The sequence below is a fragment of the Dunckerocampus dactyliophorus genome, chromosome 4, assembly GCF_027744805.1.
Source record: "Dunckerocampus dactyliophorus isolate RoL2022-P2 chromosome 4, RoL_Ddac_1.1, whole genome shotgun sequence".
In the NCBI taxonomy this organism is placed as follows: Eukaryota; Metazoa; Chordata; class Actinopteri; order Syngnathiformes; family Syngnathidae; genus Dunckerocampus; species Dunckerocampus dactyliophorus.
The window spans coordinates 27,873,969-27,890,000 of record NC_072822.1 but is presented as its reverse complement, the minus strand read 5'-3'; the positions used below and the strand labels follow the sequence as shown (position 1 = coordinate 27,890,000).

At 39.1% G+C, this 16,032-nt stretch overlaps 1 protein-coding gene across 6 annotated transcripts in view; it reads right to left on the bottom strand.

Annotated features, from left to right (window-relative positions):
• Positions 1-16,032, bottom strand: part of pdzd2 (PDZ domain containing 2) — a 65,136-nt gene that overhangs the window by 23,724 nt on the left and 25,380 nt on the right. For all 6 annotated transcript variants that reach the window (XM_054773078.1, XM_054773081.1, XM_054773079.1 and 3 more), the window contains 7 exons: positions 15,198-15,251; positions 13,418-13,505; positions 10,724-10,875; positions 7,486-7,605; positions 6,310-6,424; positions 2,394-2,467; positions 1,152-1,362 (listed from right to left, as the gene is read on the bottom strand). In XM_054773078.1, the coding sequence (XP_054629053.1) occupies positions 1,152-1,362; positions 2,394-2,467; positions 6,310-6,424; positions 7,486-7,605; positions 10,724-10,875; positions 13,418-13,505; positions 15,198-15,251 (814 nt within the window). The remainder of the gene's footprint in view (positions 1-1,151; positions 1,363-2,393; positions 2,468-6,309; positions 6,425-7,485; positions 7,606-10,723; positions 10,876-13,417; positions 13,506-15,197; positions 15,252-16,032) is intronic.

Below are 16,032 nucleotides of genomic sequence, written 5' to 3'. Positions count from 1 at the left end.
AAAGTGGTGATATCTCCAAATAACTTGTACTTACGTACAGTTGTTTAAACTGATGACTTAGGTTTAGAAATGTATTTCCCAACTCGTGTTAATTCGCCTTCTTAGATCTTCATTGAGTTCCTTGGACTCCCATTCTTCTGAGTACAGTAATCCCTTGCCACTTCACGCTTCAAATTTCACGGCTTCAGTCTACCACGGTTTTTGAAAAATATATTAGTTAATAAGCCATGCTGTTTTGTGGTTCAATACGGCCTATTGCTCGTCAAAAATATGCATACTTAAGCAAATGTTAGGGATTTTTTGCCTAAATTAAGCATTTTCAAGCATAAAAATGGCTAATTGAAGTAAAATACAAATATAAGGCATTCAGAAGACACATTCAAACACGTTGTGATGACATGTAGTATCGTACACTGGTCACTAGGTGTCAGTAATGTTACTGTAATGTTGGGTGAGACACACAAGCACCAGACTTGATCACCGGAACAACAGGCTTTTATTACATGTTTGAATGATCTCACAACAGGCACAATAATCCCTAACACGGGGCTACTGTTGCAGCCATAACCCACACCAAGATAAAACCCAACTTTGAACCACTGATGCCACTTCCTGTCTGCTCCCCACTCAGCTCCGCCAGCACCGAAACACAAGCACGAGTCATAATTATGCCTTATTTTCTCTTATTATGTCTACTATGTTGGGTAGTAGGAGTGTAATGGTGACTATAGGGGTGTTATCTAATGTCTGGAGGGCTCTAATGTTAAAAACCCTATTTACGAGGTCGTAAACAAAATTTATATGTTCTAACTATGAAAATATTTGATATTGATCACGGTCGGGTCTGGAAGAAATTAACCACAATAAACGAGGGATTACTGTATGTATGTACTTGTACCATGTGAAAAAGAGAAAATCCAAAATAAACTGAAACTTGTTTTAAAAAAACATTAGTGATGTACATTGTATAATCATTCCACCCTGGAAAAACAACCATTCAACTTAATCATTCAACTTAACCATGCCAACATTGCCCAACATTGATATGACATTCCATAATTCTATTCCCATTACCCACTCATACTCATAAGTAGTTATGTTTGATTACACTGGGTCCATTCAAAAATATAAACATGAAATAAGAACAAGACCTTTATCAAGTGTGACTTCCATGATGATGCAGTCCTTTGGACCAGGGCCCCTCCTGCCATCGGCCTCATCAATGGGAATAGGCACCCCCCCACTGGCATTGGAGTTGGGTGAGCTGGAGCGGCTTAGGATGGTAGGGGTTGCACAGGGTGTGAGACTGGGGCTCCGCAGGCGAGTTCGAATCGTCAACGACACGACGCCTTTTTTGAGTTGCTGTGAGGATACAAGTAGGCATGTTGAACAATATACTTGGGCCATGTCCACATGAACATGCATAAATGCACATTTCCCCCACCATGTTAAAAAAATATCCACTCATACGAGTGGAGTTTTAAAAAAAATGTCTAGAAACGCATCGAAAAGCATTCACCGGCTGTCATGCGTATTATGTCCAATCAAAAAAAAAAAAAAACACAGTTGACTTGGTCGTGCATTAGAATGCATCTATTCATCAATATCGTGAAATCTTACAGTAGATGTGCAATGACAAGCTCCGTTTACTTGTCCACACACGAACACTCCACGCCAGAGTCAGGTTAGCGTACGAACCAGTTAGAGCAGGGGTCTCAAACTCAATTTCACTGGGGGCCAGTGGAGGTAGAGTCTGGGTGAGGCTGGGCCGCATCAAGTATTGGGAGTAGGGCTGGGAATATCAGGGTACCTCACGATACGATACAATTCACAATACATCCATGTGATAACACCACTGTTAGTTCAGTGTTGGTGTTTACTTGCCCCTGTAAGTATGGAAGTAACACTGAGCTTGCCCGGATGTTGCAGGCTGCAGTTACTCTACTCTTTGATGTCCAGTCGCGGGCTGCAAGATACGATTTGGTGGGCCGCAAATGGCCCGCAGGCCGAGAGTTTGAGACCACTGAGTTAGAGTGTTTTTCGGGTAACTGATGATTTTTCCATTTTTGTTAGTCGTGTGTCAAAAATAATATTTTTATGGGTGTATTTTACTCGTGTTTTTTTGCCATTTATTGTAGACGTGGAATGTAATGAAAAGCGGGGCTCTACTCTACTGATGATTTTTCTCATTTACAGTATGCCTTTAACACCATTTTTACGCCACAACCTTTTGAAATAGCCTCAAGGGTTAAAATGAAAATAAAATCCAAAAAAAGATTACTGTTTTCATGGGTTGTATTGATTTTGTCACATGACTGTAAAAGATCTTCTGAGTACCACACCCAAAACAAATTTGGAAATATTTCAAAAATGATGATCTAACTCAATGTGACCTTGAAAGTCTGGATGGCTTGTTGGTGTGTCAGTCCTTGGAGAGACTCTCCGTTAACTTCCAGAATCTCATCTCCTACATAGGAACAAAAAATAAACACACAAATAAATCCAATGAAAAATAAAATACTGTAACAGATTTCATTGTTCTTGCTCGGGGGGGGGAAAAGGGCTGTTAAATGATTAAAAATTTTCATCAGATTAATCACAGGTTTCAGATGAACTAATCACGATTAATCACCATTGGCAACTAGTATGTCTGAACTTTCCATCTTGACTGTATTTTATGAACAGAAAGATAAATGACAGGAAAGGAGCATATATACTTGAATCTAATGAAATTTAAATCAAGCTAAAAGATAGCGCTCATCTGAACATCAATTTGCCTAACACTTACATTCGCATGCGCATACATAACGCATACATTCCTGATCAAAAGTTTAAGACCAGTTGAAAAATTGCAAGAATGTAAATTTTGCACTGTTGAATCTTAAGGATGTTCTAAGTAGAACTTCAAAATGCACAAAGAAGAAATGGAAGTGCGACAAAAATGGTTTGATAAAGCAATTTATTGCAAACAAGCATTAAAGTGAAAAAGGCTGTTCATCAGCTGATCAAAAGTTTAAGACCACAGCCTTTAAAAGCCAAAATGTTCACAAAAATGTGCATTCAATGACATTTTCTGTCAGGTATTCACACTGTCATGAACTCTTGATGACAAAGGCAAATAAGCTTTCTCTCTTTGAATGCAGTCAGTTTGTTGAGCTGCTTAAGCAAGGCCACTCGCAGCACACCATTGCTGCTAAGGTTGGACACAGTAAGACAGTCATTTGAAACTTCTTCATAGGTCCTGAGGGTTAGGGAACAAAAATGTCACGTGTCAGCATCAAAAAAATGTCACCGGCCCTGAGCGGGAGGATCCGATTGGCTGTCCGTCAAGACACGGGACAATCCGTCAAAATGGATTGGTTGATGCTGGTGCCGAGTGCGGTCCAATAACCATCAGACGGCATCTGAGAGAGATGGGTTTTAAGAATAAAAAAATTCCTTTAAAGGCTTCGTCTGGTCTAACGCCACAAAATTGCCTGTTTATAATTAGCACGAGCGCACCAAACATGGAACACTGAAAAGTGGAAGAATGTTTTATTGTCTGATGAGAAAAAATGGAACCTTGACAGTCCAACGTTACTGGCATGAAAAGGAGATCCCACCCAAGATGTTTTCCACACGGCACAGTAGAGGGGGCACTATGATAACCTGGAGTGCTTTTTCCTTCAATGGAACAATGGAACTGCAGGTTGTGCAGGGGTGTCAAATGGCAGCTGGCTATGTGGAGATGTTTCAGGGGATTTCTTCCAGAGGAATAACCTCACTCTTTTGGACCATCCTGCATGTTCCCCTGATCTAAATCCAATTGAGAACATATGGGGATGGATGGCAAGGGAAGTTTGCAAAAATGGACAGACAGTGAAACCTCCGTGAAGCCATCTTCACCACCTACAGCAACATTCCCACTAGCCTCCTGGAAATACTGGCATCAAGCATGCCCAAACCAATTTTTGAGGTGAATAACAACAATGACGCAGCTGCTCATTACTGTGTCATTTTTTGAAAATTGTATTTCTATTTTAGGGGGGTTCAAACTTTTTTGAGCTAGTCTTAAACTTTTGATCAGCTAATGAATAGTCTATTTCACTTTAATGGTTGTTTGCAATAAAGTGCTCACTCACATTTCTTCATTTTGCATTTTAAAGCTCTACTTAGAACCTCCTTAAGATCCAACAGCCTAAAATGTAAATCCTTGCAATTTTTCAACTGGTCTTAAAATTTTGATCAGGAATATATATGGTGTTGGAAATGCACTGCTGTTGATGTGTTCAGGTTAAAGTTATAAGAAAGTGTAATACTCTGAGGACTGAGGACAATACACTCTGCCTCCGTCTGCCATCGTAACAGAGAGATGTGGCTTGCCATGATGCACATGCGTTAATTACCCTAAAAATTAGAGCCCGACCAATTTATCAGCGGGCTGATTAATCGAGCCGATTATGACATATCACTGATTAATCAATATCGGTGAATATGTAACCGATATATTAACTTTTTTTTGCTGTGCGGAGTTTCTGTTGCTCCCTTCCAGTGTGTCTCTGTGCTGCTCCCTGCTGGAGTACCTGGGCCCTCACACACAGACAGAGCAGCGAGCTGCTGCAGGAGGAGACGACTGGAGAAACGTGGAAAGAAACTGCATTTTTCTTTTACACCATGGTAAACTGTGCCTTTGTAAAACAATATAACACTACACTTTAGTGCCACGCTGTCCGGGCCTGTCAAGAACGTGGTATTTTTTGGTAGTTTTAACGTCATGTAAGATACATCTCTGTGAGATAAAGATAGATGCAACTGCTAATTCACATGTCCACCATTATCTAAGATTATTATACAGCGTTTAAAAGTGAAATAAAGATATAAGCAAATATACACAGCGTCCCACTTCACTTAATACTTCCATGTAGGATTTCAGGGGCTCATACATTCACAAGTTAATGTCTTCATTCAAATAACTTTGAAAATGTTCCAAGTAATGTATCTAGTTGTAATTTTATATATTGCATGTTTTGAAAGCAGCTACATTGTTACATCAAATTCAGTTAAGTGTCTTGTATAAGTCTGGTAACGTGATGCATGTTTTAATTATTTCTTATTTTGTTTGTAGTCAACTTTTTTTTCCCACTTTGCTTCAGGATTTGTTTTTGAGCTGTTGGCAAATACTCATTAACTGCAGATGGAACTTTTCAATAGCTAGTAAATGTGACTAAATGATATTGGTAAGATGTTTTGAATAAGCCTTTTATAAACACACAATGTATTAGTTGAAAAACACCTCATTTATTTATTTTAAAATGGCCAATTCTATGCTAATTACCAAAATGCACTAAATGTATATACACTAAGTCCCCAACTAACGAACACAATTGGTTCCAGACGACCGTTCTTAAGTTGAATTGTTCTTAAGTTGGGGAAAAGGTAATATTACCAATGACAAATGCAAAACACATGAAAATATAGACCAGTCGGCTTGTGTTCGGATCTCCGAATGTTCGCACGTCGGATGTTCGTTAGTAGGGGACTTAGTGTATTTTCATTTCACAGGCAGAGGGGAAGAGTAAGGTGTGGAGCCACTTCACAAAAGACAGGTGCTAGACATCTGCAACACCTGCAGTGTGCGAATTAGCCAGGGCTCCAGCACCAGCAAAGCAAAGAACACCAAAAATTTGTGGCAACACCTAAAGTAAATTACTGCATGTCCTTATGTTGACAGTCTTACAAATTAAACTTCCTTATTTTCATTTAGTCGTCTCCTTCTTCTTTGTGTTGAATCGTATTTTGGGTATTATAAAAATTAACGTTCATGTACAGTATATATCCTGTGTATGTCAATGCTCTTATTTAATATGTTGGCTGATAAATTGGTTATCTGTCTGTCGGATATCAACTTTTTTCAGCCCCCAATATCGGTATCGGCCTCAAAGATCCCATACCGGTCGGGCTCTATTAAAAATGTTAACCTGATTAATGAAATAATTAACTAACTGCCATGTTATTTTTGACAGTCCTAAAAAAATACATACAACATACAATACGCATACAATATAAAAAAATATTTGATTGAGGGAAATAAGTATTTTGTGGGATTTTTTTATGTGTTGGTAGTGAATGTCAAAAAAATCAGGGGATAATAAATAAATAGAAAGTGGTGCACAATAACATATCTTCAGCATTCATACAAGTATAAAGAGTACGTAATAAGATTGCTGTATAACCAACATCCCCAACTGATGCTTAACAGCATTCCAGGCTATTGCACGTAAATTTTGTGGACTAGGAAACATAAGGTAGGATCGGGAAAAGGAACGTTACCCTCTTTTAGTCGTCCGTCAGCTGCTGCAGCACCATGAGAGAAAATCGTCTTGACAAAAATCCCCATTTGGCCACGTGCTGAATCCTGCCCACCAACAATACTGAACCCTAGACCCTGTAAAATCAAGAAATAAATACAATTTCAAATACTTCACATAGTACTGTCATTAGACTTGTGCCTTGGTGGATACTGAGTGGCTCTTGAACATCCTAACCAAGTAGAGTGACCAGACCTTAGCAATGTGGTGACTTAAGTACAATTTGTTTGATCTCAGATTAGAAAAGGCGCCAAGAGACTTCTCCTGCTTGTGTAGGGAAACAGCAATTCTCCTACATCAGTCTTCACTGCGTGCAGATTGTCACAAAAGAGATTTGTACTGCCACAAATAGATTTGGCGCTACCCTGTTCGCCCTCGATCACAAACATATAATGACACACCTGGTCTGCCAGAGAATAAGAAGATGTAGCAGGAGGTGTCCGTCTTGCCAAATTAGGGTTATTTAGCAAGTAATCAGGCCAATCCTTGGCTCGCCCTTAGAGAGAAGGTGAGAAGCACTGTCATCCGGGAGATACTCTGAGTAAAACCGCTGCTCCTCCGCATTGAGAGGAGCCAGATGAGGTGGCTTGGGTATCTGGTCAGGATGCCTCTGGACGCCTCCCTGGGGAGGTGTTCAGGGCAAATCCGACCCATAGGAGACCTTGGGGAAGACCCAGGACACCTTGGAGAAACTATGTCTCTCAGCTGGCCTGGGAGCGCCTCAGGATCTGATGGATGGATGGATGGATGGAACGGATTACTTGGATTTACATTATTTCTTATGGGAAAAATGTATTCGGTTAGAGTTGGCCCTTCTGGAACGAGTTAATGACGCTAACCATGCACCCAATTCTTGTTTTTAAAATAATCAATCAATATGTAGAAGATATGTCAATGACTTCCATTTAGGTTAAAAGTTTGATTTTTAAGTTTTATTTACAATTATGTTAATTTTCCAAATACTATTGAGTATTGTGGTGCATCAAGGCAAAATCTTGAAGGCTCTGTCTATTCTGAAGTTACCTCCGACTAATGCTGCTTTGTATCAAATCTAATATTAATAACTATAAAAATCATTACCAGATCTAGTGATGTAATACATTATAGGCCTTATTCAGACGAACAGGGGCGTACTCACCTTCCCTTGGCCTTTCATCAGTACGATGCTGGAGATAATAGACGGCTGTGCAAGTCGCCATGGTGATTCCACTTGAACAGTGCTCAGTGAGCGTGCTGATTTCTTAATGATCTGATACTCCTGGAAGGGATAGAAAAGCAAATGCAAAATTCAAAATGGAATCGTTATTTTCCGTGTTCCTTGCATGACAGTGACTTTTCTTCATTAGGTGATAAATGAGTCATTAGGAAAAAAATGCGTCATCATGGATGAACTTTATGGGATTAATTAGGTATTACTCACACTGCCGATGAGGCCAAGAGCTTGTTGTCGCTCTTAGTTTTTGATGAGAGTCTCTCATTAGCATAGCAATTAGAGTGGCCAGCTTTCGGGCATTGTTGCCATGATATCCACCATAAAGTGAGTTACTGGCTTTGATCGGACATTGTGTGTGTTACGCTTTGGGTGAAACACATGCTGAATGCATCGTAACTTAGTTAGTACTAGTTAGTACCCAAGGCTCAAAGTTCTGGATTTACAGAAGCATACGGTATTTCCTTCCTATTACAGTACAGAAATTCCTCGTTTATCGCTGTTCATTGGTTCCAGACTCGAATGTGATAAGTGAATTAATGAGAAGCAGGATTCCGTACATATTTTCAGAGTTAGAGCGTAGAAAACCTGTTTATGACCTTCTAAATATGTTTTTTAACATTATTAGAGCCCTCTAGACATGAAATAACACCCCTATAGTCACCTTTACACTCCTATTAGCCAATATAATAGACATAGTAAGAGAAAATAAGACATCAATAAAACTCACACTCGTGTGTGTTGCTGTAAACGTGTTCCGGGGCTGAGTGGGGGTTGACAGGAAGTGAGGTTGTAGGTTTAGAGTTGAGTTGTAGCTTGGCGTGGGTTACGGGCACAACAGTAGCCCGTGTTAGATATTATTCTGCCTGTTGTGAGATCATTCAGAGCTGCAATCCCACCAGTGCCGTGCTGACAGTCGGCGTCCACGGCACGTGCCTAGCATGACTGCGAACGGCTGCTGCTGGCTGCCGGCCTGTGCTGGAACACCTCCACCCCACTTTCCACCTCCCAAGTGGAAAGGGGAAATACGTTGCCAAGTTTTTTTTCTAGTCCCACATACTCCCCCATAGGACCACAGTTTGTAGTTTTGAAGTTTTTTTTTTTAGAATTTCTTATTTTTTTTTTGCTTAAAATTTCATTTGCTTAAATATGCATATTTTTGGCTAATAATAGGCTGTATTCAACCACAAAACCGCATGATTTATTCAATTAATATATTTTTGATAAACCGTTATGGCGTGAAATTTGAAGCGTGATGGGGCCAGTCATTCCTGTACAGTATATCTTCTCATGGGGGGCAATATTGAAGAAATGAAACTTGTGAAACTTGGATATACTCGATGTACAACTTGTATAGCACTACACTACTGTCCTGAGAAAATAAGGCAACACAGCCCAGTGTGACTATACATTCATTTTCTTTTGGCGGCATGCCACAAACACATTTGGACCGCTACAGATAAATATGGCACTACCTGTTCGCCGTCACGCACACATTATAATGGGACTATGTAGTTTGTTGTTACAACTCTGTGCAGTAGATGGCATTGTAACTCTCACACACCTCATAAGCACATACCAACGCTGACTTGTGGAAATACTTAGTAAAGGAGCGCAATGGCAGAGGAGGTGATGTGTGTCAACATAACGGCTCAGTAGAGAATAATCATGCACCAAACTGGTGAAAAGGCCAATCTTAAGAAACATGACTTATTGCCAGGTGGCAACAGATGTCGCCACTCCGCCAGGGGGAACAGGAAGATAGAAAAGCAACGTGACAATACATTTAAGGAAACTATACGATATATATCGATACCTTCAATTTAATGGTCAAATAGGTTTTGTGGCTCCAAGTCCGTTTTAACTTAGTGGTAACAGGCCCAAATGGCTCTTCTGATGCTTAAGGTTGCCGACCCCTGGTCTAAGGCCCAACCGATTACTCAATTAATGGAAACAACAACAACCCTCAGATTAATCCATTAAGAAAATAATAGTCACAACCCTAGTCATTTCCTCAAAATGCTTCTCTCTAAATGCTCAATCTGTATAAGTGCCCAATTATTCAATAGACACAATAAATATACGACCAAGATTACAAAGCCTGCTGTGTCGCAAGAAAATAAGATGGAAAAGTAAAATAAAGTTTGCAAATCGATAAAGTTTGCACTCATCACACACACCTTCTCCCATTTACAACAAATATTTTGAGAAATAAACCGGTGTTCTGCCAGAGCCATGCAGTCTTGTTGCAAATATGGACTACCCATGTCAACTGCAGACTTAACAGGATAGCGATAGCGTTGTTCATTCAATTCATACGCTACACTCCCATGGAATAGCAGCCAATTGACAAAGGACACATACAAGAATGTGTTCATGCAGAATGACCTGGTGTAAGAACACAGATTGACATATTAAAAGTGTTATTTTGATCTGCCACATCAAGTATGTCTGATGCAGAAGATAAGTTTTCACCGCATGTCTTTGTGCAACAATTGGAGCAAATAATTTCAACGACATACACCGTTATTTGCTTCAATCTGCCAAACATTGTACAAATATACCGAGTGTGTATGTGGTCATATTCAATATTTACACACTGCAAGTGACTAAACTGCCTCTAGGTCACGTGGTTACAACTCACAGTTGTTTCTGGTGGTGGTAGCGTCATGGCCCGGGGCTGCACGAGTGCTGCCGGCCCCAGGGAGCTATGGCACATTGAGGGGAAACATGAATTCCAATATCGCACCACAACTTTATAAAAGCAGTATCAACTTTTGTTAGCACTCCTGTGTGTCTAAAACAGCAGGATTGTTGTTTCCCTTTTTGTACTTTATGTACTACACGAATCATAATTCCACAAGGAAAAAATCACTTTACACTCTTCTGTATATACTGCATGTGTTGCACACCACACAGAAAATCGGACATCTGTTTTAGACATCAACCATGTGTGATGAAAATTACAATGAAATGCCCGCAAGGGGCTTTTGTTTTTGAGTTTAGCTCCTGTGGTTTCACGGTTAGTTTGGAAATATTTGTTCAATTAGCAGGTACAGAAACATGAACTATGTTCCAACCTTTACAGTTTGGTGATATTCTGTATTTTTGGATGGCTTTTCAAAAGATGTGCTTTCATTTGTTTATGAAATGAACTATAACCAACCTGTCTTTCTCCAGCCGTATCGAGCTGTTGGGGTAAGGAGTGTTTGCGTCTGCCCGACTTGGATGACTTCTCCACAATGTCACAACTCTTCACGCCATTCACCGCAAAGAACTCATCATCTTCACCCACTGACTCCAAACGACCACTTGCTCCTACAACAAAAACAATAATGAGTTCACGCACTTCAAAAGAATGAGCTATTCCGTAACAGAGAGACAGAATGGTAAAAAAAAATCCAGAAAAATAACATTAAATAAAGATTAAATTAATTTGTATTTGATTGATGGACTCTGACCCCACGGACCGATTTTTATTGCAGTCCTGTACCTTTAGGAAAGTAGAGTCATTCTTGTTTATTATGGCTAATTGATTCCAAACCTGACCGTGATAAGTGAATTTCCGCAAAGGAGGATTCTTTATAATGAAATATTGTCGTAGTTTGAGCATAGAAAACCTGTTTATGACCTTCTAAATACGTTTTTTAAAATTATTAGTGCCTTCTAGACATAAAATAACACTCCATAGTCACCTTTACACTACTATTACCCAATATAGTAGACATCCATCCATTTCCTCATTAGGGTCGCGAGGGAATGCTGGAGCCTACCCCAGCAGACTTCGGGCGAGAGGCGGGGTACACCCTGGACTGGTCGCCAGCCAATCGCAGGGCACATATCGACAAACAACCATTCACACTCACATTCATACCTATGGACAATTTAGAGTTGCCAATTAACCTAACATGCATGTTTTTGGAATGTGGGAGGAAACCAGAGCACCCGGAGAAACCCATGCATGCACGGGGAGAGCATGCAAACTCCACACAGAGATGCCCAAAGGAGATTCGAATCCAGGTCTTCCCGATCTACTGACCGCGTGGTAGACATGCTAACCACCCAGCCACCGTGCGGCCCTATAGTAGACATAATAAAAGAAAATAAGACATTTAAGACGTGTGTGTATGTGTCTGTAAATGTTTTCCGCTGCTAGTGGAGGCGGACAAGAAGTGATGTCGGGGTCTCAGGGTTGAGTTTTATTTTGGTGTGGGTTATGGCTGCAACAATAGCCCATGTTAGGGATTACTGTGCTGTTGTGAGATCATTCAAACCTTCAATAAAATCTTTTGTTCCCCCGCCTCTCGTCCAAAGTCAGCTGGGATAGGCTCCAACATACCCCTGCAACCCTAGTGAGGATAAGCGGCATATAAAATGGATGGATGGATTGATGGGACATTTTTATCCTTGACAATGCTTAAATTAGGCAAAAAATATTTGCAATTTACTCAGATATAAATATTATATTTGGACTAATAATAGGCAGTATTCAACCCCCAAAAAGCATGATTTATTAATTCATATATTTTGGAAAAAACGTGAAGCTGTGAAATTCGAAGCCTAAAATGACGAGGGATTACTGTACACCTCATCTAAACTTTCAGCATTTCTGTATGTGGAATCAAGTTGTGGAATGGATTGAGTAAGGAACTCAAACAATGCACAACAATGAGCGATTTTAATAAAAAGTACAAGCAGTTGATGTTCACAAAATACAAAGAAGAAGAGACCTGAACCACTGTGTACATACAATACAACATCTAACCATTACTATACTGACGATTAACTTTTCATTGTGGTGACTACATGGTCTGTACTCATTCATTATCAATCAAACACTTCTTCAATCATTCTATCAGTTATCATTATGCCTGTAGCTTCCTTGTAGTAAGTGAAAACCTTGTTATGATCGCACTACATTGTCATGTAGCCTTACAAAGCATACCTGGAAGAAAAAGAGGTGAGTGAATGTATTGCAATTGATGTGAAGCTGATGAGGGGTAGGATTAAATAAGCTTTGCTTCTTCCTACTCCTTTTTGGACATGCAAAACTGTGAACTGTATTGTGTGATGTGCAACTGTTTGACTTGTATGCATGTTCAAGATGAATTAAAACCATGAACCATGAACCATGAACCATTATGTGGACAAAAGACACACAAACATCAATTCAAACCTCTCTACCACCGTGTGCAAGACCAAAGAGCTGTCAAAGGACCTCAGAGACAAGACTGGAATGCACGAAACTAAATCAACTAGAATCAACAAGAATGGATGATTGTGAGAAAGGTGAGGGAGCAGCCCAGAATGACAAAGGAGGATCTGGCTGACGATGTCCAGGGAGTTGGGAGCACAGTCAAGAAAAGCATTAGTAAGGCACTCTGATGTAATGGATTGAGATCCTGCAGTGCCCGCAAAATTCCCCTGCTCAAGACACATGTATAGACCCGTCTGAACGTTTGACATGAAAACACCTGAATGACTCACACAAGGCTTGGGAAAATGAGATGTGGTCACATGACACCAAAATAATGGTCTTGGCATGCATCAAGTGGACTGGAAGCGTTTGGAGGTCTTTGCCAACAAGACTTTCTCCACCAAGTACTAAACCACCTTTTGTATTGCCATCAAATACAAAGTACTTATTTACAACCTTCATTTGTGTTTTTATACATTCTGTCTCGCTGTTCAAATAAAGGTACCACAAAATAAAGTACTTTTTATATCTTTGTAATGGGGTAAACTTACAAAATCATATCATATTTCTAATAGGTGATACAGAACTACAACAAGCAAAGATAATTACTGGAAGGAAAAGATTGTTTCAATAATTTATGAACTGCTTTTTGAATGTACTGACCCTGGGACTGGTGATAGAGCTTTAAGGGTGCAGGGCTGCAGCAAGACCCTCTCAGACTTGTGTCCTCAAGCCTCTCCAGGTTCGTCAACTGTAAGCAGAGACAAAAGAACAGAATGTTGAATTATTCTTCCCCATATGCATATGGGTGCTGGTAGTCATATGTAATGTAATAACTCATATTTAATTAAGAAAGAAAAAGACTATTCTTCTGATATGGGGTGTCCAGACATTTTCCACCAAGGGCCACATACTGAAAAATGAAAGGATTCAAGGGCCACTTCAGTAGATATGCTAAAAAGTTCTAAATATTTCAAGAAAAAAATGCATCTCAGGTTTATGATATAGGTGAAACAGCATATTATTAGTATGACCTTCACCCTTTGTTCTTTTTCCCCCACTTTTGAGGTCTTTTTATGTTCCAAATATTTCAAATTTCTACTTAAATAATCGGCATACATTTTCCTCTCGTAACATTGACTTTATTCCCATAACATAACTTTTTCCCCAACCTAATTTTCCAAAAATGAGAACTTCATTTTTTTTTCTCATATTAGAAATAAAAAAAAAACAATTTTCCTCAATTTTTTATTTAAACTCTGTTACTAAAATACTATTATTTTTCCTCGTAATATTACAAGTTTATTCTCTGAATATTTTGACATTATTCTCATAATGTCATTTTTTCATCATATTTATTACTTTATTCCCATAATATTTTGACTTTATTCTAGTAACATTCTAACTTTTTTGGCAACCCAATTTTCCAAAAATTACAACTTTATTTGCTGCTTTGTTTGTTTTTCGTAATATTTGAAAAAAATAACGTCTGTCTTTCAACTTTGTGATACTAAAATTACATTACTTTTCCTCGTAATATTACAACATTATTCTTGTAAAATTACAACTTTTATTCTTAATATTTTAATTTCATTCTTGAAAATTTACTGCAGGTTTTTCCATTGTTGCTGTCCTTTTTTCTGTTTTTGTTTAATTTTCTTGTTAAATTATATTTTTAGAATGTACTGCGGGCCAATAAAAAAATAGCCACGGGCCCCAAATGGCCCCCAGACAGCACTTTGGCCACCACTGTTCTGATACAATCTTTCAAGTTCCAGTTTTCCCTTCTGTCTCTTATTTTGTATTTGTTCACCATACTGATTTCTTTTTGTAATTGCTCCTCAGATTTCATACAATCCCCTATCTGTAGCTTCTCTTCAATTAGGGGTGTTCTTAAGCACAGTGTCTGCGGCAGGAAGACGTCGGATTGTTCCTCTTCCACGCTAGCTCGTGTACATACTACATACTGAGAATGCTGTCTTACTTCATCAGCAGCCTCCAGTATCTTTTATCACGGTTTAGTCTTGTTGGCCTGTCAGTCTTGCTTATAGACTGTTGCTTTCTTCATGAACAGTGAAGACTTAATTTTTTGCCAACACCACTCCTGTCTCTTCATCCGGTGTCAAATTCTAAACCCTACACATGTGTTTTTTTTTCTTTATTCCCATTGGTCTTGAGTGCCCTGATTTAACGTTAGCTGTCACGGTGCACACGTTTAGTCAGAAGTAGGTTCCGTTTTTAAGTCATCTCCACAGATTCAAACCATGTAAATGTAAATCCTAAATCAGACTAAGTGTTAGACAAACAACTAGTCAGAGTGAACCACTACACTATCATTGGGTCCATTTAAAACATATTGTATGTATAATCTATATATAGACACATCCTATTAAAGCTTGGGGTGAGCACACTCGGTGCTACATGAGGCAGTGCAGATGCTGACCAGATCTGGCAGACTGGTGGATGGGAAGTGATGAAAGCCAACATCAGATTCCTCCTGCAAGGCACAGAAGAAGGTTTTCATGCAAGCAGATACTGTATTATGCTATATGGTAGACATTAGTGCTGACTGCATTGGTGGTGATGGGTCAGCGTGCTCTGAAATATTTGGGAAAATAATCTAATTGCAATTTGACATACAATTAAATACAGTAGTACCTCGCATAACGTAACGTAACGTAACGCAACGTAACGTAACGTAACGTAACATGTCCTGGAAAAACAGAACATTTGGTCACTGTTACCTGAATATATTCTTCTTTGAAAGGAAGTCTTCTTGACACTTTTTTGTGTAGTACAAATTGAACAAAGAAAATCATTTAAAGAGTGACACTTTTGAGTTTCTTATTAGCATTTTTCGGGCAGTTGTCAAGCTTTCCATATTTGTATTTAAAATTTTATTTCAATTTGAAGGCTAAAAGCCTGATAGTGATGTATTCTTTTTCCCTAGTTGATCATTCTTGCCATATATTATTTGATTAGAACAGGGTTCAGTAACCTTTACAATCAAAATAACTATTTTGCCCACCTCTTCCACTAAAGAAAAATAGTCTGGAGCAGAAAACATAACACAGCTTGCATAAACGTTTTACATTTTTAATCTTTTTAAAATTTTACCCAGTACAACAACAGAAGACTTTAAACTGAAAGACTGTAGGCTCTCATTTGTAAGGAGCGATTTTATGAATTTTCTTTTTTGGGATGTGTTCATGGTTGGCTTACCACGAGGGCCGCATGCTCAAGATGTTGGCAAGGGCTTACACGTGGATGTGATATAT